Source organism: Danio rerio, chromosome 13 (genome assembly GCF_049306965.1).
Source record: "Danio rerio strain Tuebingen ecotype United States chromosome 13, GRCz12tu, whole genome shotgun sequence".
Lineage (NCBI taxonomy): Eukaryota > Metazoa > Chordata > Actinopteri > Cypriniformes > Danionidae > Danio > Danio rerio.
Genome location: NC_133188.1, coordinates 25483615 through 25509642, shown reverse-complemented (window position 1 = coordinate 25509642; position 26028 = coordinate 25483615). Strand labels below are relative to the sequence as shown.

At 37.4% G+C, this 26028-nt stretch overlaps 1 protein-coding gene across 20 annotated transcripts in view; it reads right to left on the bottom strand.

Annotated features, from left to right (window-relative positions):
* The window catches only part of usp54a (ubiquitin specific peptidase 54a), an 86164-nt gene that overhangs the window by 3712 nt on the left and 56424 nt on the right, over window positions 1-26028 (bottom strand). For 4 of the 20 annotated variants that reach the window (XM_073919699.1, XM_073919700.1, XM_073919698.1 and 1 more), the window contains 14 exon segments: window positions 22113-22218; window positions 18312-18458; window positions 17638-17787; window positions 15051-15219; window positions 14083-14262; window positions 12781-12969; window positions 11976-12510; window positions 11767-11903; window positions 8652-8813; window positions 8286-8405; window positions 5705-5846; window positions 4577-5427; window positions 2798-2925; window positions 2446-2583 (listed from right to left, as the gene is read on the bottom strand). In XM_073919699.1, coding sequence (XP_073775800.1) covers window positions 2446-2583; window positions 2798-2925; window positions 4577-5427; window positions 5705-5846; window positions 8286-8405; window positions 8652-8813; window positions 11767-11903; window positions 11976-12510; window positions 12781-12969; window positions 14083-14262; window positions 15051-15219; window positions 17638-17787; window positions 18312-18458; window positions 22113-22218 — 3154 coding nt within the window. 20 annotated transcript variants of the gene reach the window in all.

The following is a 26028-nucleotide window of genomic DNA, read 5'->3' as shown; positions in this document are numbered from 1 at the left end:
GAAAGTTAGCCATCACTGAACGACTTTAAATAAAAAAATAAAAAGAAATCAGCTATTATTACAGGCAAACAAACAGAAATTAAACAGAAATTCATTTTTCCAGGGGGAAAAAAGTTACATGAAATACAGTGAAAATTTCCTGGCTCCGTTAAACATCACTTGGAAAAAAATGAAATTCTTTAAAACAAATGATTTATTAACACATTTAGTAAAATATTTAGTTACTATTGTTTTAATCTGACCAAAACTCATATTGGTGCTTCTGTGAAAACAAAAACACTCTAGTGTGAAAAGAAAAAATGACTGAAGCTGCATATATAATAATACATGAAAACTGCTCTCTCTGCCAAACGCAGATTTGAGGGTTTTCTAAACATATAAATCATGGTCATACAGAAATAAGATCATGTTGATGCATAAATTGAGATTGCAATCTTTTAACGAATAATTGTGCAGCTCTAATGAAACTCAAAATTTAATTTCATTATCCTCGGTCTCAACAAATCTTTACAGCATTAAACTGATGAAGAGCAAAACCACAAGAACAAAACATACACAGGCGGAGAAAGGTTGAACTGCAACTGGGGTGTGATGGTTACCTGTTTGTCCATGAGGGGGCCTCAGTGTCTGCTGGTGCAGGTGTGATGATGTAGGGACGGGGTGAGGACGGTGGCTCGAGTGAAGGTGTTGGGGCAGTGGTTCGTGAGGGAACATTGGTGGATTGTGGGAGGGAAGTGGTAAAACATGCAGGGATGTGCTGGAGCGATGTGTGGGGAGTTGCACGTTCACATGCTTGGACATCCTGGAGACATGAGGATCCTTTATGAACAAAATAAAAAAAAAGAGGAACAAAAGGAATGAGACATGAGGAGATGTGAAAACAAAGTGTGCTCCCATCAACAATATGACAGTGATGGAAATCATACAAAAACAATTAGGAAATAAAAAAAAAAACAAAAAAACATCGTAACCAAAGAAGAGATGGACAGTGAACCTAAAGATTTGTAGAAAATTACTAAATTAAAAACAACATCTTAAAGGAACACTCCCCTTTTTTTGTAAATAGGCCATTTATAGTGCTCTAGAGTTAAACAGCTGAGTTGTACCATCTTATTATTCCATTCAGCTAGGTCTGGCAGGACCTCTTTAAGCTTAGCAATAATTATTGACCAGACCTAAAGATCGGCTAAACGGATAAAAAAAAATAGTAAAACTCAACAGTTTAACTGGAGAGTTGTAAAATTACCCTGTTTAAAAAAAAGTTTTGTTTTCCTAAATCGCACTAAATCAGTGGTTCTCAAACTGGATACCCAGACAACTGGTGTTCAATAAAGAATTCCAATAAGTGTGTGTGGATGACTAATTAAATGAAAGAAAATAAAGTAACTAAATAAACGTAAATATCAATATAATAAAAGTAGAGATGTCCAGATCCGATCACATAATGGGAAATCCGGACCGATCACACGGTTTCAGACTCGAATGTCGAATCGAACTTGAATGATGTTACCTCCCGATCAGTACTTGAATATATATGTATTTACAGTATATATATATATATATATATATATATATATATATATATATATATATATATATATATATATATATATATATATATAAATAATTTTCATTATTTTTTACCACATCTATAGTTATGCGGTAGCACAGAGTTAGACCTCTTTCTTTATTTCACACAGAAACAGCAACATGTGTGGCATGACATCACTGTTGCAGAGACACTATTGGTTAAATGCTGGAACACAGTAAAACACAGAAACAGCTTGACGCAGAAATCGCAAGTAAGCGGTCTGCAGAAATTATAAAGTTAATGACGACAACATTGCCATAGCAAACTGTGAGATATGTAAACTTGGGATTGCCTGTAAGTTATTTTAAGTTGAGCTGCTATTTGTTTTTTATATGTACCGTTGCACTTAAGTCCAAAAGTGAAGAATGTTTGCCTCACAGAAGTGCTCTGTTTGTTAACAGAAATGTTGAATGTTTAAATAAGGTGAATTAAATACAAAATAAAGATCATTCTGGATCGGTTTCTTCACTAACTATTCTTTTTTTTAATGTATTATAGAAGTATCGGATTGGGTTTTGGAATTGGTAGATACTCAAAATCATATGACTCTGACTCGAGAGCAAAAAAACCTGATCGGGACGTCCCTAACAAAAAGCAGTTTTGCAGCTGAATTGGTTGTGTCGTAAGTAAGCCACTGTTCTATGTGTTGTATTCACTGCGTTCACACCAGGTGGCAGTATTTCTCTATCGAAATGATTTTACAAACATTTAAAGATGCACTTGCTAAACCCATGACGTAATAGTTAATATCTACTGAGAACAAGCTAATTTTGCTGCAGATGAAATGATGCTAATGTTCAGTATTTTGAGTGCATAAAATGAGGCTTGAGTGTTTGAGCAAGTGAGACACCCACAAAGCTGCGAGATGGGGGTACTTCAGTCCGTCCTCCAACAACAGTCCCACTGAGACTCCGAGCAATTCGTCGCAGGTTCTCAGCACTGTATGATTCATCCTCACCCAGCGGTTCATTATAGGCTGCAGCAGAAACAGGCTGCGCACACACACACACACACACACACACACACACACACACACACACACACACACACACACACACACACACACACACACACACACACACACAAATGGTGTTAACATTTTACATCCTTATTAACAGCATGCAAATTCTTCAGCTTATCTGATGACCATTATATACATTTCTAATACACACAGTAATACTACATAAAGCAGGTGTTCCGGCTGACCTTCTGAAGTGGTTTAGTGCTGTACGTTGGCGTCCTGTAGGCACTCCTCTCAATCTCTGCTGTGGGGGTTTTGGAGCGGCCAAGAGTGGCAGAGGATCCAGTGCTGTGTTTACGAGAAACAGCAGGACCTACAAAAAACATTACATTTATACAACCTGACTGCAAAAATATCTACTTATCCTTCACTATTATTTTTAAATAAATAATACATTACTAATAATATTACCATTAGTTACGTATATTAGTATTAGCTGAATACAACATCATATACAATGCATCAGTTATATGAAATAATCTTTTATTTTAAAATTCTACAAAAAGACAAAAATGTATCATCAGATTTCTTTACTTTTCTCATTCCTTATATAATTATTAAATTATATCACTGACATGTAAAACATTGTGTATATATTAGCCATGGGTCGATAAGCATTTTTAAAGTTTACCACGGATTGGAAAATCAAAGTTTTAAAACCGCCAAAAACCTGCTATACTGTTCCTACAGTTAGGACAACAGTATATCCAGCAGAAAATATATCCAAAGATGCGGTTTTAAATTGTAGAAAAGACTGCGGTCTTAAATAATGAAGACAGCAGAAATCAATTATCCATTTTTAATTATTTAGCCGTTTACTGTTCTAAAATATCAGAAGCGTTTCTCAAAATATAATATATTGTAATCAAAAAGTTTTTGTTTTTACCAAAACATTCAAAAAGAATATATTTTACAGCAGTAAACACAATACAGTGAAACCATGATATTTTTATCCAAGTTTATCTACCGTTAGATTCATATACTGGCCCATGCCTAGTAAATTTAAATATATATATGTCAGAATATTATTAGCCCCCCTGTTTTTTTTTAATAACTCGTTTCTAATGATTGATTTATTTTATCTTTGTCATGATGACAGTAAATATTATTTTACTAGGTATTTTTCAAGACACTTCTCTACAGCTTAAAGTGGCATTTAAAGGCATAACTAGGTTAATTAGGTTACCTAGGCCAGATAGGGTAATTAGGCAAGTTATTGTATAATGATGTTTTTTTCTGTAGACAGTCAAAAAACATATAGCTTAAAGGGGCTAATAATATTGTCCTTAAAATGGTGTTTAAAAAAATAAAAACTGCTTTTATTCTTGCCTAAATAAAAAACAGATAAGGCTTTCTCCAGAAGAAAACAGATTATCAGACATACTGTGAAAATTTCCTAGCTCTATTAAACATTATTTGGGAAATATTTAAAAAGGAAAAATTTATTTAAAGGGGGATTATAATTCTGACTTCCAATTTAAGACAAAAATAAAAACCCTGAATTTTACTGACAGCTAATGAACAAACTAGGCTGCAGTTGTGCTGATACATCAATAATATTAAAATACAGTAATATGTGAAAACAGAAATACTTTAATATTCAAATGATCTTAGCTTGAATAATAATTTGCATGATTTTAATAGCCACAATGAGAACTGCAATGGAAAAATTAACTCTGATTAAAAAAACAAACAAAGCCAGCAAAAAGAAATTGGTTTTGACTTTTGCATGTCTGTGAAAAACAACATGCTATAACAAAAATATGATATAGAAAATTTACATTTTAATAAATGGAAACAAATCTTTAAAGTGACCAACAAAACCCCTGATATTCCATGACCTGACAAAAAAAATCCCTGACGTTCAATGTCTGGAACAAAATATTCCATGATACTCCAGAAATTCCATGACCTGTGAAAAACAAGTCGTATCTTCAAAAGGTTAAACAAAAACAAAAAATCACCTGATCTGTTGGCAAGCTGAGGGCTGGTTCCCCGTGTGGCTCTAGGCATGCTGGGAGCCTTCAAGCTGGCCTGATAGAGTGAGTCCAGCTCCGACAGCTCCTCGCAGGGCGAGTCACGTCCCGACCGCGCACACTTCTGGGAATTGTAGTATCGATTGACATTCTCTGCCCAACGTTCCACAGGCATGGGGCCGGCTGGACGCTGCTCCAGCACTGGTGAAGACAGGAATGGAGGACAGGGGGACGATGGGGAACTGAGGTCTACTGGAGAATACATGGAAGAGTCCAGCATGGTGGGACGACTATCAGGACGCTCCAGACTGCGACAGGACCAATTACGTGAGGGAACAGGGAGTGATTTTTGACAGGCATGGGGTGCTTGGGACAGGCCATGGAGAGACTGAGGACGATGGGGATTCTGGAGACCTTCTTCAGAGTGATTAGTGGTGGAAGGTGTGAGACGGGCACTGAAATGAGCAGGAGTGTTGAGCGAAACGGAGGACTGCAGGGAAGCCTCACAGCCATTCGCTGCAATCACAGGCACAGTGGCAGGACTGCGTTTACTAGCAGTTTGTACAAGAGAGTTTGTGTTAATTACAGGGTCCCTAGGACCCCGATCATTTTCTGTCACATCAAGAGAACTTGGGTGGTCCCCTGCATTGTCCTTCTGGGAACATGTATCTGTATGGTAAGAGGGGACAGGAGGGCCTGGGGTTTCAGAAATCGGTTTACTTGTAGACTGAGGTTTTATGTGGAGAGGTGACGGTGGTCTTAATGCATCTTCTGAAATGGCCTTCTCATCCTCTTCTTTAACATTTGTCAGAAGTATTTGGACCGGGACAGACTGTTCACTGAATGAGGAAGATGAAAAACAGCAATGAGTTCCTGCTAACAATCCATCCGACTAACTTGAATCAGGTCTTTATAATGTCATGCAGTACTTGTTTCAGTCTAGAGGTGACACTATTACCTGTGCAGCTCTTTGCAGAATGGTTACTTAATCTAACCTGGCCTGCAACAGTGCTGATCATAATTTTTAAAGCACATTTCCTCTTCCTGTGTGCAAGGCTCCTGGAGCACACACACACACTCGCATACATATACACAACCGCAGGCAGCAGCAGGTACCTGAGGGGCTGTTTCTGCTCCTTCTCTTCCTCCTGTTGCTTCTGTTGCATGCGTTGCTGCAGACCTCGTGCTCTCCTCATGCATTTTTGCATCCTGCCCTGAGCGTTAGCGCTGCTCTCATGCAAGGTATGCCTGAGTTTAGCTACAACGCAAACAAAACAAAACAAAAAAAAAGGCCAAAGAAAAATGAAACAGATGCAGAACATAAAAAAAAGGTCATGGGGCGCATGCAAACACACATTACAAAGAACCAAAATGAGGTTTGACTGAATTATAAGGTGAGGGTTGAGGGGAGGATCACACAAAAAGGGAAGATGGGGAATCTAGTGAAAATCCTGACGCACATGTTAAATAGTCTCAAGCACAAAATGATTAAATAATAATGACGCTGACTTAAAACAAAATAAGTTGTAGTTAAGCCAACGAACTAAAAGAAATGCAAAAAGCCTAATGACACATCTACGTCAAATTAATTATTAATGATTACAGGATACGAGAATACTTTGAGCTGCATTCTACCCAATCTTACAGAGGCTCTAGAAACCAGGAAGGGGAGTGAGGTGCAGGTAACACACAGGAACCAGGCCATGGAAAGTGTCAAGTGTGTGTGTGTGTGTGTTTGTGCATCTGGTCACATCATAAGTGATAAACCTCAAGGTATGACATACAAGAAAGACAGATAGACGTAAAATGACATTGGAAAGTAAGACAGAAAGACACAAACAGCATTTTTATTGACAGTAATAAAAATCAATAGTGCTAGCCCCAAGGCCTCTTAAATATCCGCTAGGAGCTATAGTCTCTTTCTGGTGTAATAATCTCGTAACTTTGCTGCAGTACCATGGCTGCAGCAGGGAAAATTATATTACACAGCACCTGAAAATCTTGCAATGGTGATGTTTGTAAGAGATGATTTAGAACTATTTTCAAGCAACGTTTCTTTTTCTGTTGGTCTTAATACACAATGTAACAAGAGAAGAGTCAAGCTTTAAACAGGAAAATGAGCAAATGATATTTGCTAATCTAAGCTAAAAGTGCTTCCATCAGACCCAGAAATCAGCTACAATGATCATGTTGAGAGAAGCTAAATGTGCTCCCACCATATTCTGAGATTGGCTGAATGGATTAAAAAAAGTAAACCTCAACTGTAGTGGATTTCTAAAAATGTTCCTTTAAGAAAGAAATAAAGAAGTTTGTTAAGTTCAATGCAGTTGTAAAATTCTTTAAAGTTTTCAAATATTTGCTGAACCAGTGTTTAGGTAGACTGAATGATTGGAGATAGCCAGCATACATCTGCTATCTTCACTGGAAGGTCCAGTCATGCATGACATTTTGATGAAACATTATGAGGTCAAAACTGTTTTTTAAATTGAAACCTATGCATGGATGAACTGTTCACAATATGATCCATTACATGCACTTAGAAAATAGATGGGTCAATTTTCATGCTAACTTTATTTTTAATGAGTCTGCTACAAAAAGAGCATTCGTGCTTCATGAGCTCTCTCTGAGCGAATTCAACTTAAAAAACAAGCTCGAGCTATTTGACTGGTATTTGTAGAGATATTGCATTATGATGATTAAAAACATTATTTTTAAATAAACAAACATGTTTCAAGTGGCCTTTTAGAACAATATTTAAAAAGAAAAAAAGTTGCGAATGTGGACAAAACACAAAATATTGTTTAATCTTGAGAAAGAAAAGATGAATAAATAGCTGAATTTTATTGTAAAGAATGTTTATGATTCCAGTTATCTATAGCATATGCATAAGACTGAGCTATAATTCATGGAGTTGCCTACTTGTTGGATACTAAAGTTTTTAATACAAAGCCCAATATAGTAAATATAATAATAATATTACAATTTATCAAAATTAAAAAACATTTCTCTGGAAAATTTCCAGTCAGTGCCAGGAGTTTTTTTTTAGCATTTTCACCAAATGTTCATCATCAAAAAAAATTGTGTTGCACCCATTTTGGAAATAAAATACTATACATTTAAATACGTAAATACATTAAATACAATTTAAGTACTTAAATATAAGTACTATGCAATTAAAAACAGGACTAGATAATTTTCATTTATGTGGTGTTGTTTGTTATGTTGTCGTTGTTATATTTGCTGTCAAAATCCCTGACAGTCTCTAGCAGTTTTTTTATTCAACTGACAGATGCTGAACATTTATCAGGGGACATGATTATTGGCTCAGTGTATCTTAACATGTTCATGTCACATTGGAAATATTGAAAAACTAGTCCATCATACACTATAGGCTGAATTCATTAAGGCTGGATTTAATCACATCACTTCATATGGTCTGCTAGTTGGTTTCTATGGTTACAGTTAAACCGGCATGTACCGTTATGAACTCGCGGCTTGAATCTGATCAGAAAAAAAAGAAGAGACATTTAAATAACGGACCTACTACTGTCTGTAGACAGATTGACAAATATGGCAAATCTGATGTGACCTGTCAAAGCCTTGCACTTTTGAAAAACACACTTAAAGACAGAGATGTAAAGACACAAACACAAGGCAATAGTGATTGCAGGAGCAGGCTGAGGGCAGGATTACTTACACATTGCTTCGTTAACCACAGACAGAGCGGCGGCCACCTCTCCAGCCTGTTCCAGCCTCAGAGACTGATCTAACAGAGACTCTGCCTCCAACACACAGCGCTCAAAGCCTTCCCCTTTCCCTGCAGGTGACAAACAGCACAGCATAGCGCTTTCAGCAGGGAAACCAGCACACCTGCATCTCTCTTACACACTCACAAACACACACACACACACACACACACACACACACACACACACACACACACACACACACACACACACGTGCAGTCCCAAGCCCCAAAGGTTTAGCCACAGCAGAAACCCAAGAAATGCATCCGGAGGCAGATCCGCTCCCTTCACCCTTGCGCTGCAGGCTCATGCCTTACCTTGATTCTGGAGCTCATCCAGATCCATGAACTTGCTGGGTCTGGGATTGAAGCCCATGGCTGCCTCTTTTTCCTTTTCCTTTCGTCTCTGCAACTCCTGCTCTCTGGCCCGGCGAGCCACTTCCTCCTGAAGCTCGTCCAGTTCACTGCGACCCTCACCTGCTGCTCATAAACACAAACAACAGAATATTAAAGAAATTGTCATGATTTATTGCTGCATTTATACTGTCAACCAATTCTGTTTTTCATTTTCAACCAGAACACAGATTAGATTATCTTGTTGTATGAAAGCAAACAACAAGAAATAAAAGGATATCAGAACTTATTTTTGGCAAACAACCTTCATACTTGCAGTGTTGAGTAATATTAACTTAGTAACTAAAAAAATATTGTCAAACTGTAATAAAGCTGAAACTAAATAAAACTAAAATAAGACCAATAGAAAAGAAATGTTATGCAGTAACTAAATTAAACAAAGTATTATAATGACTGATTAAGCTGCTTAAAATGATAAAAGCACATTTCTTAAGATAAACCTTACATTAAAAAAGTCCAAATAAAATATGCAATTTCATAAGAATATAACTACTATATTGAGTTTGTTGTAATATATATAAAATTACAACACTATTACATGTTGGACTTCATATGAGCAATATCACATGAGTAGCAGTGCGATATGGCTGTATGTATCGGCACTGTTGGGAGTGTGATATTGCATTTATACAACAGTTTGACCGCATAATCGTGCGTATAAAAAAGAAAGTCAAACACAGAGAGTCTAAAAATCCTTTTGTATGAGGAACTACTTTCTTCCGCCATTCATTCATATATATATGCAGCTGATGGTAAAAAACTGCAGAAGCTGTTGCTAATTCACAAACGCCACTTCAGAGCTAGTATTTGAATAATTCTCTAGCGTATAATATGATAGTAATGACATTTTTTGCTGACATTTTAATATTATATGACTGAACTGCATGAAATGTCATTAGTCCAAAGTCATTTCCCAGTATTTCATTGCTGCAATCAGGAGAGCACAATAGTTAACCCCGAAAAAGCCAAAGCAACACAATTACTACCTGAATAATGTTGTGTTTGCGATTAGGAAAAACGCTAAACACATGCGGGCATTTCTTCTTTTTTTCTTTCTTTTTACTGAACTAGTTTGTGGTAACGAAAATAGGAGACTCAAACAGATTTCCAACCAAAAAGTAACTCAGAGTTAAACGAAAAGTGGCCAATTCAATACACTACAATTACTATGGTGAAAATACAGAACATACAAAAGAGAGACATCGACTTAGAAAGTCACTTACCAGTTTAATATTGATTTGATCAGCTGTAGTAAGAAATGACACTGTTTTAGTCCTGTAAGGGCTTATTATGCGGTCTCTAATGCCATCTTGTGGATGGACAGCGTCAACCGTCTTTGCTATGCTCAATAGGGATGGGCGATACCACAATTTTTGAATGCGATATGATACCGATACTTTTTGTTCAATTTTTGTACGATACTGATACCACTATAATTTTACATGTTAATGTGATTTTTTCTAAATAATGTTACTTTAAAAAAAGGTCATTACATGTAAAGAACTCATGTTAATTTTTGGACAGAGGGAGACTGAGCAGAAGAACACTGTGCATCTAGTTTTTGTTCTGCTTTTAAGTTTCAGTGCGCGTTATCTGTAATTGTTTATTAAAGCTGCTTGTATTGTTGTTGTGTACAACTTTCTTATCACAAATATTGCATCACGCAGTGCTTTTCCAGCTGATGAGAAGTAGCACCACACCTTGCTACGTTTCCTCTCTGCCATCATACCATTCTTCAATCCAGAAGTGTGCGACTTGCGTGTGTTGACTACATAAGTTTTCTGAAAGGCACATGATTGTTTACGTCATGTTCCACAGCAGGTTGATTGGTGTACCGTCTTATATACAAAGCGTCACTGACAATCCTGTACACAGTGCTAAAACATTTAGTCATGCGGAAATTATTAAAATATAGTTAAAATATTGATACTTAAAAAATATATTAATACCAAATTAAAATGATCAATATTTCGATACTCCAGCATTGCTGTGCACATCCCTAATGCTCAATGACAGGTTGATGGCCGCCGAGGCGCTGTCTCTCAGAAATTAGAAATATTTAAATCAAAATAGGCACTATCTGTATAAACAAACTGGGTTGGAGTCGTCTTCATGGGAGATCACAACCGTTGTAAGCGTTTGTAAGTGAAGAACAGGGGGTACGGCATCTCTTTGGTAGATCATAACAGGTTAAGTAAAGACCAGAGCTGGCGGGCACGCTGTTGCAAAACTGCCCAAATTTTCACTACCCGCCTAAGTAATTTTTTACTCAGCAAATCTGGCAACACTGAGCACAAGTGCTGTTATTGCAGAATATCACACGGATAATGGCCAATCAGATTCAAGAACCAGACACAATATTACAACACTGATTACATAAAATCCTTGCATTAGATTTTTACTCTGTTAAATCTGAGTCTACTCGACCCTATCAGTCTCCAAGGTTTTACTAATACCGGTAATATAAAAAAGACCATGCAATCATTGTGTTGACATGTCAGTATTCTGGTACATTTGCTGATGCATACTTTTTAAATGGAACACATTTCCAAGCAAATGTAAACAGATGGAATATAAAAATGGTATGCGTGTCAAAATATAGTATCTTCCAGCGTAATAACAGCCTAAGAGACTCATAGCTTTGATGTGCACAAAATGATATATAACAAACAGTAGGCGGTGACCAAACATATCTATTCTGGTCACATGGAGAAGCACAAACAGATATAGCAGCTGATAGTTCTCCAGGGCAGACTCATGTTCCTCAGTTTACATAACAGATATACAGAGATAACATTTCACAAAAAGGAACAGGATGTATTTTGCGGCTGATTGCACTAAATTATGCTCAATACTGCTTGCTTATTATATTAAGTCCATATACTGAGAGAAAAAAAATGTGTGATATGTAGTGTAAACATTTGGAAAGACTGATTCACATCCTAAAGTAAAGAATAGGTGAAATCACCCACATGACAACTGTTTGATGACTGTAAACACACGATCGTACCGTACACACCTAAACTCGTGTGACTGCTGCCCTTGACTGATGCTTTGACGTCCTGCAATAGGGCACTGCTGCTTTTGGATTTGGTGACAGTCTTCCATGACGGATTGACATCAGGTGGAGGCTTTATCATCGCTCCTTCTTGTAAGCTGTGATGAGAAGGAAAATGATTAATGAGATGCTAATAAAAATCGGTTCTAGCGAATGTTTTTGCATCATACCTGTGCATGCCATTAGTGGTGGCCTCGCTAACAGGCATGTCCAGACTGACAGGGCTGTTGCTGTTTCTCTCGCTGCTCTCGTAGCCACTCTCCATCCTCTGGATGAGGCGAGGGGGCTGGTCTGAGCCTCGTCTTAGAGGTCCTGGTATGTCCTGAAAAGTGATCTGCTTTGTGGACATCAAGCCCACCTGAGGTCCGGTGTCTTCAGACAACAGGGCTCCTAGTGGACTATAACCCGCCTGCTTGCGTCTTTCCCTGCTAAAGATGCTGTCGATGTTTAGTGCCTCACGCCGAGGCTTCCACGGTGGACGGTATCGCCCTCCAGAAGAGCTTGACTTGGACTCGCTACTGGTGCTGTCTGCTTCCCAGTCTCTGACTTTAATTGTGGAGTCGGGTGGGCAAACAGATCCAGAGGACGATGCGGAAAGTGGCCTGTTGTGTATTATGTTACTCATAGTCTCCTTAAAGTCTCGAAGTCGACTGGAGCTTGGTTTAGGTAGGGAACGAGGAACCTGCTGCTCTTTTAAAGTCTCACCTGTAAAAGAGAGGGAGAGGAAATCAGTTTGAAAAAAAAAGAGGAAGAGGGAATGTTATTTTTACATAACCAAATATTGCAGTGCACAGCCAGAACAAGCCAAAGCGATGACTAATGCCGCTCGCATTTATTGTCAAACATCCTACTCCATCCACTAATGACCTGTCAGAGCATCAATCAGCTGACCACAGTTATGGATTATTAAGGAGGTTTTCATTAAAATATGTTGTGGTTTGGTGAAAGGCAGCAATGTACTGTTTAATTGCACACCTTCGCTGTGGTATCCGGCAGACAACACTTCATCTGTCTTAGAGCCACGATTCCTTGAATCACCCCGAGCCTCGAATTTTCGTGGCCTGCTGGCACTTCGTTTCCTGTCTAAAACTCCTGCTTTTCTGTCCAAGACCCCGTCTTTTCTGAGAGTGTGACGCTGCACTGTATCACTGTCAGTCAAAGGACCTTCAAAAAATAACAACAATAAAAATCAACTATGCTGTTGACAAAAAAAGTCAGGGTTTTAAGAAACATTTTTAGGAAAAAACATAATTTTGAGATGCTTTTATTAAGATCTAGATTTTTTTATGTACAATTTGACCAAAGAGGATTTCTTTTTATATTTTTATACTTAAAATAATTACTAAAAATAATAAAATGAATATCATTCTTGTAAAAAAAATGAAAACACAATAACAACACGTTTACAGGGTAACACTTTAGAATAATGGTTCATTAGTTAACGTTAGTTAATGTATTTACTAACATAAATTAAGTATCAATAATCTTGTAAAGCATTAATTAGTCATAGTTAATGATTACATTATAATTACTAATGCATTATTAAAATCCAAAGTTGTGCTTGTTAACATAAGTTAACGAACCAGGAGTTAATTTGAACTAAAATGAACTCCAAATTAAATTACATTAACTAACATTAACAAAGATGAATAAATACTGTGATACTGTAGTATTACTACTAGTTTGTTCATGTTAGAAAATACTGAACATTAACTAACATTAACTAATGGACTTATTTTAAAGTGTTACCGTTTACAGCACTGAACTGTTTGAAAACAACGCTAATGTACGCAATATGCATTTTTTACACTACCAATTATAAGAAATCTTACATCTTTCCTTTAACAATATTTTAAAAGCATCACTCTAGCAGGAAAGATGGGTGTCATATACTGAAAAACAACTCAAAAACTAAGCAAAAATTAAAGCAAATGCTAATATAAGTGTGGTGCAGCAAGCACTGGATCATGGATTGCTTGGGTACTACGCTTCATAAGCAGAACACATTTGACAAACCAACTACTGCATGGATATATATATATATATATATATATATATATATATATATATATATATATATATATATATATATATATATATATATACTACATGAGGGTATTTTCGTTGCCAAAACAAGTTCCTGACAAAAATGAATGTAACTCTTGATTGGAATGAACTTTGCAACACTGCACAAGGCTGTCGAAATAATTTAAAGACATTCCAATGAAACATTAAGAGTGTTAATGTTTTGGCCAGGCAGTGTAAATACTGATGTACCTGTAGTTTCCAGGCTGCTGTGAGAGGCAGAGTCATTATCAGGATTACAGATGACTGTTCCCTGGGAGTCAGAGGAGAAATGGGAGGCCATAGACTCGTGGTGGGAGTGTGAATGCTTATAGCTATAGCTGTCTGTGGAGGAGTCGGTACGAGTGTCGCTGGAAATTGACGGCTCACGCCCTGACAAGACAAAGAAAAGAGTTGTGGCTTGTCAGTGAAGCTAACAAACAAAAAAAAAGTTAGATTTTTGCTTTTAAAAGACATCTGTACATATTCAGTAAAAATTTGAGTGGGAAGTGCTCGCAAAAAACATTATAATATTGTGAGTGATGGCCAGGATTGTATGCGTTTTCTAGAGTTTTGGCAATGATTAATGGACAGGCCTCTTACAATGAGCTATAAGTAAATATGAACAACTATATAGACATATAACCTAATAATTGTAAAAACATTTCATATATTCTTACAGGGAATATCTGCCAACCACATTACCAATGTTTAATTGTAAACATAATGATTTTTGTTTTCACAGCAACAGCTTTACAACAGTAAAATTTAGCTATAAACCAACGCATTATGTAATAATTGTTATGTTAATTAAGTGGATAGGACCAAAAATAAAACTGTTTTAATATTTACACACCAGTCACTTTTTCCAAACCCGTTTTAGTTTCATTCTACTGTTGAATACAAAACAAGATATAAAAAGATAATCCGGTCACCTTTGATTTCCATAATAATTGTTTTTCCTACTATGAGTGTCAATGGTTACTGGTTTACTACTAAATATCTTCTTTTTGTGTTCAAACAAACTCGTAAAGGTGGAACCCACTTGAGGGTCATTGAAAGTCATTTCACTGGGGTGAACTACCCCTGTAACTAATTTAGCATGCAAAACTTCCTCTTAAACGAATAAATGAAATGAAGCATTCTACACATAAACTGGCCTTTTGCTGATGTGCATGTACCTGAATCCTCACTGTCATAGTACGCTTTTGTGTAGTGATGTAGGTCTAAACGTGAAGCCAAATCCTGAGCGGACACTGGCGTCCCCCGGGGGTCAGCATAGAGCAGCAGTAATGGCTGGTAATGCCCCTTTATACAGCGAGACACCACATCCTTCCACTTGGGCCCAATCTAAGAGAGAGAGAAAAGAAAAGATTTATAACAACTTTTAAGACCATTTAAAAAGTTTAACTTTTTATTTTCTTTTTCAAAAATCTCTTAATATAAACACTTAATATAAAACTAAAAGTAGAGAATCAGGCTGAAATGTTCTTGATAACCTAAATAACAAAACTGAGACTAGCATCCATGTTCAACCCTTTTCCGGCATTTTCAGACAAATCTTACCCAGACTCCAACTTCCCGAAAAGACGAGCTCTTCTACGCTTCCTCCATAAGCAGACAGGATGTCCGAGCAAGCCACAGTGACAAACCAGCATGCATAAAAGCATGAAGGTGTGAGTGGGACAGTGTGTTTTAGAGAGTGTGTTTGTTTGTGGTGGACTATCATGGCGGTCTCTCCCTGTAGGCCACGCCCTATTACTGTCCAGCTGCGGTCATAAACAATAGTGGGATATCCTTGTTTTCAGAGGGCTTTTGTAAGAGATCTGCGCAGCTCACGTGCAGGTCAGCATAGGCTTGCCAGACCCCATGGAAAAAGCTGCTTCGTATGCAACTGTCCAGGATTCACAGTCCTGCACTGTTATTATGAACATAAAACTTTGCGTGACATAACAGACTTATGTTTTTCCATAATCTTGTTTTTACCAATACAAGAATATGCCAAAATCTTTTAGTTTTAGAAGTCATTATATTATAAACCTGCAATGTATTTGTATTAGAGATTGGCCTCTTTTAAAATTAGTTTTTCAAATGATAGATTTATTTCCATTTGATATTTACAACAACTAAAAATGCATTAAAATTAATATTCGTTTTTCATACCATACCATGTCTACAATTTATTTTTTAATTCCAACATGATACAGGATGTAGCATTTATTAGCACTAATAAATACTATTTCATCAAAATTCAGTTATCAGTCATACATAAATATGCATATACCTTTTTTTAAATGACAGCTTAAGAACCTTATTTTAATATTGTAAAATGTAATAGTGATAGACAAACTGTATTTCCAGTATCATTACTTATAAGTCTTCAGTGTCATGTGATCCTTCAGAAAGCACTACAATATGGTGATAAAATGCTCTTATGATGAGCTGGGCGTTATAACCTTTTTAAAAAAAATCCCACATTTTTTTCACAAAAAAATTATTTATGATTTTAATATAGAATTAATTTGCAATTAAAATGTAATTTAAATATCTAATTTAACAAGCTCTATTTATAATTGCATACAAGATTTTTAATATAACAATAATATCAATTACACCATTTTATACAATTACAGTGAACATAATCTAAAGTGAAAGTAAACTCATGATGATTTTTAAACGAGACCTTTTCCAAAATGATTTACTTTTAGTTTTTTCATAGAACACATTCAGAGGTTTATTCATTTTTATTTAGTATTATATTCAATCATATAAATGACTCACATTAGGCTAGTGGGTTGCATTTTATTGCTTTTGTTTGCGTGGGGTTGCTGCATCTGATAGATTAGTCTAGTGTACTGAGAGTGTTTTGTCAGCATTGATATTTACAGTAATGAACGTCTTTGCAGGTGGGTCAGGTAGGCTTAGCTCTCTTTCTGTCTGTCAGCCTGTCTGTTGCAAACACAGAGCGTAGGAGCTCTTGGCTCCGCCCCTTTGTTACATTGGGCGGGAAGCCGATACTGTGAAGCAACACACCCCTAAAACAGCAAACTGTTAACGCCCCCAACATGACACCTTTTAACACATTATAATAAAAACATCTGTACTGTGTGTTGAACTGAACCTAAACTGGCACACTCAGAAGAACCATAATAATAATATTAAATCACAAAAAGGGGTAAACTATGTGCCCTTTAATATTTTTGTGCAGATATTGAGTCTTTAAATTCTGAATCTTTTCAATCCGCAATAAGCCAGACTGAATTATTGCTTGCAGAATGAAAATATCAATTTCTAAACTTTTGTATACAATCTGTCAGTATACAAAAGTATACTGTATACAAAATGTCAGAATTTCCATATTTGTGCCTATCAATGACTCAGTTCTCTAACTGCTCTACTTATTGTGCTATTCCTGTTTTTATGTTACGACTGTACACTAATGTGCACCGATGATGACTATTGACATGAAGCAAGTTACTTGAATGTGCACACAACCCTGAACACACACACAAATACATGCACAAACTTCTGAGTGGTGAGTCAACAAGCTGTCGAATTATGTAAAACAGCATGCAAGCATGGTGTAAACACACACAGACACATATACACACCCATCGACCCACCCAACTCATGCTGGGAGCCTCTGGGGCACCAACACACCGGTCTATCCTAATTAATAATTCGACACTAACTCCTTATAGACAGACCAAGCAAGCAACATTAGATCAGGGCATGTATATACAAACCCCATGAACATTCCCAGATTACCTCTTTTACATGAGCATCATCGAAGTAGATCCACTTGCGGATTTTGGTTTGGAAGAAGAAAGTGGAGTAGTGTTTGCCATAGTAACAGACCACACCCACTAGGTAGAGCTCCGCCTGTTTGGCCTTGTCCTCTGTCACCCGGTAGAACAGCTATAGGTTAAACGAAGCAGGAAAGATTGCTTATTACTTATGAATGCATTCGCATTTACACTCATAAATGTAGATGCAAACAAACCCCCAAAAAGACGATGCAGTTATCAAGAGGTCTTTCAAAACATCTTTGATGGAGATGATCAAATCACCACTCTTGATCTCTCGATGTTTAAAATGATCATTTGTTTGGGGCTGGTTAAAATGGTTTACGTTTCATATTGAAATGTGAACCCTGTCCTTCGTGAAATGCTAACCCACTTAGGACACACAGTGCCCGCCCTCTGTCCAAAGACGCAGGAACACAGAGGCAGCCAGTTGCTTTTATGCGCGTGTCATTGTAATTGCAACAAGTTTGACAAGTTTTGCCTGCAAACCCCATGCGAATCACAGTGATCTCAGATGCTGCTTTGAGCCTGACTGACTGTATCACTTTTCGGCTGCGAGTTTGTGCATTTATCAAGCGATTTGTGTAAGTCGCACTTTTTGGGGCATGTTGTTCACTGACAAAAATCAAGTCTTACATCTCCGAGCCGCAAGACAGTCCCTAAGCTATGAATGACATCTTCTGCCAGGTCAGAGTGGTCCGAGTCCCACACCAGGCCGATGGTGATGATCTCTGGGGAGTTCATCAGGACACGCCGAATACGCAGCTTCTCTCCACAGTTGCCCTGTAGGTGACACATGGAAAGAGGAAGAATAAAACAAGCATTTTTATAATGGAGCTTAATGAAATGCACAAACATTTAAAAGCGTTTTAACTAATAAATTCTCATGGCTCACATACACAGTACACAAATCACATTTGCACACCCATATTCTGTATGTTTGTGTATGTTTAGGTTGCATGTGAAGCATGTCTTCATATTCCTGAGGGTCAAGATAGCAGATCTTGTTTTAGTGTCAAATTTCACAACGCGATTACATTTATTAATACTAGAAAACAAAGCAGAACATCAACTAATACTATACTGACTATTCTGATAGTATCCCATATGGGGCAACATGGTGGCTCAGTGGTTAGCACTGTCACATCATAGCATGAAGGTCACTGGTTCGAGTCCTGGTTGGACCAGTTGAGGTTACTGTGGAGTTTGCATGTTTTCCTCGTGTTGGCGTGGGTTTCCTACGGGTGTTCCAGTTTCCCCCACAGTCCAAAGACATGCAGTATAGATGAATTGAATAAACTAAATTTTCTGTAGTTTATGAGTGCGTGTGAATGAGTGCATATGGATGTTCCTAGGACTGGGCTGCTGCTAGAAGGCTCCGTAAAACATATGCTGGAATAGTTGGCGGTTCATTCAGCTGTGATAAAATTGAGACTAAGCTGGAGGAAAATGAATAAATGAATGAATGAATGAATTAATTAATGACTATCCCATATGAATACCAGATAAATCTAAGCTAGTCATTATTTTATCATGTTTACATTTCTTACTCTATTAAAAAGATATTTATTTTTAAGCACAAACAGCATTAAATTAATTGTTAGATTTCTCTATAACAATGGTCTGTAAGACTTTATTTCATGAAAGAAGTCTCTTAAGCTCCTGATAAACTTCAAACAAAAATGAAAACTCAAATGATGTTATTTAATGCCAAAACAAATTTTGCTTTGAGTTCATTTCTGCTGTTTGAAAAAGTTTAAATGGCTGCTCAAAGGTGTTTATGACTAAAACAAACTCCCCAAAACCTTAACTTTGGTCCTAAACGCCTGGACCAAATAATAGCGGGTAACAATCGGACTAAAATGCATTAAAAGGTAAGTGAATTATAACAGCGCAACTGTAACCGTAGTAGTGCTGTGCGTTATTTGTTTAATCCTTTAAGGTTACGTGCTGACAGACTGACTGACTGACAGGAGCGTGAAGCGTGAGGCCAGCAAACACGACTTAGCTTGCAGTTAAGATGAATACAGTTTCCATAATTATACTTCACTAATAAATAAAGGTCTGTGGTTCTGCATACAATGACTTTATCTTGAAGGAGTTTATAGCTGTTTCACTTTACTTCAGGACGCATTAATGCTGCTCTGTAGGTCTATTGGAGAGATTCCTAAATATTTCAAGCAAATCTTATAAATGTTAGAGACATACTACATAAACGTGCTAAATCGCAATTCAGCAGTGTTTTTTTGAGAGTGCACAAAAAACTGCGCTTGAGCAGATTTGAGCAGCATATATTTGAGGGCGTGCAAGATGTTTTGTGCACGAGCAGAGGAAATAGGCATGCAAGCAAAGAGATTTGCATGCTCGTATTACATAAATGCGTTCTCGAATTGTAATAATGCGCTCACAACATTTCTTCATTTGTAATCGAAATAACGCCATATGTAGTTAGTAGATTTGTGTAAAAGAACTGCCGCCACAGCTGGAAAAAATCCTAGAGGAAACATTGAACTATCTTAGTCTAAGCAAATCATGGATAAGTCGCCGACACCAGTCAAATATTTGTCATGCTAAATCTTGATTCAAAATTATGCAGTCTGAAATGTGAGCTGATTGAAAATAACATTTGCAATTACCTAGAGTCAATAGCTATGTTCCATCCTAAAATGCGAATGAACTTTATATGCAAAACTAGATTATCGAATAAAAGATGTGCGAATAAAGCTGCGTTTCCATCCAACGAGTCAAAGAAAACAAAATCGTCACTTCCTGATTAACTGGCGCTAAATATCAACAGTAAAAACTGAATTTGCTGCAGTAGGGGAAGCTGCATTAATCCTTTCTTTATCTAAAATCAATGGGTGGATGGAAACATAGCTAATGAGAGAGCAGCATCCAATAGAGTGGGTACCTGCAGGCCAGTGGGAGGTTGGGGGACAAGTTAAAAGTGCTTCTTTTGAGTCCAATTTTACCCAAGAGATTGAGGAATAATGGTGTAAATTTGGCTGGGGCAACCGTGTCTGTTTGATGTGTCATCTGAGCAATACCACAACCGGCTCGAAAAAGAAAAAAAAAGGAGAAATTTGGGGAGAAATTGCAAACTCCCTTCAAAGGGTGAGCAAAATAAGAACATTTTCTTCCCCATTGGCTTCTTTCTCATTATGTAAGTAATAATTAAAGATAAACTATGTGACCAGGCGTTGTTTCCGTGTCACTTCTTGCATGTGTTTGGATGTGAAAGAGGTATCTTTGCGGATTGAGACAAAGTTGTCTGTGATTATCCTGTAGTAAAGTCATGCAGTGTGAAACCCCCTTGTCACCGATCCATCTTGCAGTGTAAACACAGCACCGACAAAATGCTAGCCCAGATAGTCATGCAGTGTGAAAACAGCTGTGACACGACTACTTTGAAAATCGTGCAGTCTGAAAATGTCATAAGTCAGCAACAAAAATAAACTGGAAAATATTCTAAATATTTAAGATATACAGTCACTCAGCCTTTTCAAACTTCTTTTTGGCCACAAATGAAGAACAAAAAAGTATTTTAAAATATACCGGGCCTTTAGGCTCACACGGATTAAATTTACTAGACCAAAAATAAATAATAATACAGTAAACAAGAATATGGTCAAATGTTAAGACACTTTAAAAATGCTTCTATTTAATATGTCCTTTAATAAGTTTGTTTTTAGTCATTCCAGTGATGCAAAACTAAATTTTCGGCATCATCACTTCAGTCACATTTATTATATTCAGAATTTGAAATTATGTTAAAAACAGATCTGTCACTTTTATTTGAATGCATTATTATTCATTTTTAATAGTAACAACAAATCATCTTTCCAAGTGGAGTTCCTTACATCATTTTACCTCTATAAGTAAATATATCTGGTTTCAAGGATGTTTGATATTTCTGCTGGAAAACAAAACGTAGGTTTAAGCAAATTATCTTTGCAGCGTGATAAGCAGTCATCCCTTTTCCAAGGAAATCCTGATCTGACATGAAAGCAAGTGTGTATGTGTGTTTTGCGTAAGAAGTTGGTCCTCCTCAGGGCTGAGACAAATTAACATTCCACTGATTGCGTCCTGTTTTGACCAGAGATTACTCAATGGCCGCAATCCTATTCAAACCCTGACAAGTGCCACATCCACACACACACACACACACATCCACACGCACACACGCGCGCGCACACACACACACATCCACACGCACGCACGCACGCACACAAACACACACACACACACACACACACACACAAACACAAACACACACACACACACACACACACACACACACACACACACACACACACACACACACACACACACACACACACACACACGTACACAAACACACACTTCAAGGCTTCATTATGCCTAATTAGCACTTGATTTGATGGAACTGGGTGTGTAGCAGTGTGTAGTAATGCTAACCGGGCAGTTGCGCAGATCTCCCACGGTGCTGGCATTCCTCAGCAGCTCTCCGAACATGTCTGGAGTGGGTTTCTCTCGGCACTCCAGCATCCGCACGGCCTGGTTACTGTAGCATAAAAACACATTACATGTTAAATATCACAGCCAATAATGTATTATTATAACCTTTTATCATAACCTATATATTTTAGGTTAAATGAATAGTTCAACAAAAACAATACATTTACTCGCCCTCAAGTAATTCTAAGCCATTATGAAAATAGTAAGAAAAAACATATTTTGAAAAATGTTGGAGTCCCTGATATCCACAGTAGGAAAAAAAAACGCAATTAAACGCAATGGAACGCAATGGATACCGGTTTCCAACATTCCTCAAAATATATTTTGTTCAACAGAAAAAAAGTGAAGGGTAAAGTATTTGTTGCCCTTTAAACGGCTTATGATTACAACACAAAATGATATTTGTGACGCTAGAAGCTTAAATAAGCGATTGATGTGTTTGTGTACAGTGTTTTTTGTATTCTGGAGGGTGTTTATAAGGTCACAGCCCAGACCGGTTTGATCTTATTGTTGCAGTAGAGGTCACTGCACCTCAAAGACACAGCAACACTGCGTGCCTGGAGCAACACCGCAGCTCAGGCAGATCTCAGGGAAACAGTCAGGCATATCTCAATGTCACCTGGACACGTGCCTCTTTACCAAAGCCTTTATAAAGTTTGAATATATGAGAGCTATATTTGATGCTTCAAGTCGATATGCTAAAAATTGGTTAAGTTTATGAATGGGCCACCATCTTTATTGGTAACAAACAGCCTACATAAAGAGCGTACTCACACTATGTACTTGAACCAGGTCGAAGGACGCATGTCCTCCCTCCCGTCTCCCTCGACTTCCCGCACTCACATTGCATTTGGGCCTGAGCACGCTTACGTCAATGATGCGCTAATTAGTTTAAGAAGCACTCTCGGTCAGCACAGCGAAAATTTCTTTATATTGTTAAATCATTTTGAAATGCAGTGACACACAGTCAAATATTTTGCCAAACAGATCCGCTACTTTTAACGAACATAAACAATCATTAAGTTCTCATGCTGCAGGAATTATGGGGTTTGTTAAAGGTGCAGCTGTCGTGCAGTGAGGGGATTGCGTCTTTAACAATCTATGAAAGTTTGTTTTCATTGAACAGTAAGAATGATTAATAAATACATATGAAACAGTTCCTTAAAAGTCACTTCTCGTCTTCAGTTTCGGGCTCAGGCGTGCTTTGCACTCAGGGCCTACTCACACTATGCCATCCGTACCGTGCCCAGGCCCGTTTCCCGGATCGTTTGAGAAGTGTGAGTGCGCTGAATCGGGCTCAAGCACGGTTCACTTGGCCGGCCCTGGCCCGGTTAGAAGAGGTGTGCCTGAGCGCGGATCACTTGGGCTTTGGCGCGGTACGCTTGTGTGTGAGTGCAAAACGCACCAAAGCCCGAAACTGAAAGCGAGACGTGACTTTTAAGGGGTTGTTTCATATGGATTTATTAATCATTCTTACTGTTCAGTGATCGCAAATCACTGAACGCAAAGTGATCTGCCGTAGTTTTTTAAAGACGCAAACCCCTCACTGCACGTCAGCTGTGCGCCTTCAGCAGACCTCCTCTTCCTGCAGCACGAGAGCTTTATGATTGTTTATGAGCGCCAAAAGTGGCGGATCTGTCCGGTGAAATATCTGACTGCGTGTCACCGCATCCCTAAGGACTGTTTGGCGAAATATTTGACTCCATGTCAATGCATAACAAACGACTAAGGATATAACTAGAGAAATCTCCACTGTGCTACTGGGTGAGAGCGTATGGCAAGCTGTTTTAGCATTTAAACCTTGTTCTGACTATCCATAAATATATTTAGATATATCTCTAATTATATTTTGACTAGTCATAATTATAATTCGACTAGTCAGATTGGAGATATCTGCAAATATATTATGACTGACTAGTCATATTCCTCCATTACCTTCCATTGAAAAATATTTGCAGATATTTCTAAATAAGTTTTGACTAGTCACAATTGTAATTAGAGATTTCTCCAAATGAATTTTGACTAGTCAAAAATCCAATTCAAGATATCTACAACTGTAATTCGACTAGTAGTAAATTATTTAGAGATATCTTCAAATATATTTGTAAATATCTCTAAATATGACGAATTAAAGATATCTCCAAATGTATTATGACTAGTAAAAACTCAGTTAGAGATATCTCTAATTACAATTGTTACTAGTCAAAATTCATTTGAAGATATATCTAATTACAATTGTGACTAATCAAAACTCATTTAGAGATATCTGCAAATATTTTTCAATGGAAGTCAATGGAGGAATATGACTAGTCATAATATATTTGCAGATATCTCCAATCTGATTTCGTACTAGTACAATTGTAATTGCAGATATCTCTAATTGTCATTCTGAGTAGTGGAATTATAATTATGACTAGTCAAAATATAATTTGAGATATCTCTAAATATATTTATGGAGTCAGAACAAAGATTTAAATGCTAAAAAGGCTTGCCATAGAGAGCGCTTCTCACTGAACAGAGCAGCAGCGATGACGTAAGCGTGCCGAGGCCCGATTTGGTGTGAGCGCAGGCCGTTGGGGGAGACGGGAGGGGGGACAAGCGTGCTTTGGCCCGGTTCGAGGCAACTGTACCTAGTGTGAGTACGGCCTTACACTACAAGTGAGCCCAAGTGAACCGCACTCTGGCACACCTCTTCCAACCGGGCCAGGGCCAGCCATGTTAGGGTTATAAACAAACAGTTTTAAAGCCACATGAGCTGCATCCGTGTGAAGTATTTTATGATTTTCTGAAAAGTAGGAAATATAAATCACGGCCTCTCTCAGATACCAAGTTCTACCAAGCTGAGAAGCCCTTTAAAAAGATAATGTGATTATAAAAATGATTAGATTTGATTAGAAAAGTTCTTATTTAATATAAGATTACTAATATTTCTAATATTTGAATATTAACAATATATTTACAATAATTAATATCCTTTTGCAGGATTAAAAAAGTTGTTAAACTAATATGAATAATAATACATTATAATGTAATATATTATAATAATAAATAATGATAAACTTTAATAATAAATACTATTTGACTACAGGCGACATGGTGGCTCAGTAGTAGGCACTGTTTCCTCATAGCAAGAAGGTTGCTGGTTCGAGTCCTAGCTGGGCCAGTTGGCATTTCTGTGTGGAGTTTGCGTGTTCTCCCCATGTTGGTGTGGGTTTCCTCCAGGTGCTCCAGTTCCCCCCATATTCCAAGGACATGTGCTATAAGTCAATTGAATAAACTAAATTGGCCATAGTGCATGACTGCATGTGTGGATGTGAGAGTGTGCGGGGGTTTCCCTGTACTGGGTTGAAGCTGAAAGGGCATGCTCTGCATAAAACATATGCTGGAATAGTTGGAGGTTCATTACACTGTGGTGAATCCTGATAAAGAGGAGACTGAGATGACGGAAAAAAATGAATGAATGAATATTTGACTACATTTTTTTGAATAGTAAAAATTCAAAAATATTTTCGCAATATTCAATATCTTTCATCTTGCATTCTCTTCTTGTCACATGTATTTAAACAGATATGAGCCTAGCATTCTTGTAAAACACCAAATTTTGCTATCAGCTCAAACACTTTCAATGTATCAGAACAAACTAAAGCAGGGGTGCCCAAGCTTTTGCTTATAAAGCCCAAAAACCAAACTTGATTGAGGGTGGTGGGCCGAAGGTAAATATACCTCAAAAGCTCAAGCTACACAAGTCAAACATTTTATTTCAGTTGCCTTTTTGTAGCTTAACAATTGAACAAACAAATAAAAGGTTACAATAAAATGACGACCTCTGTTAAAAGGCATTCACCCAAACCTTCCC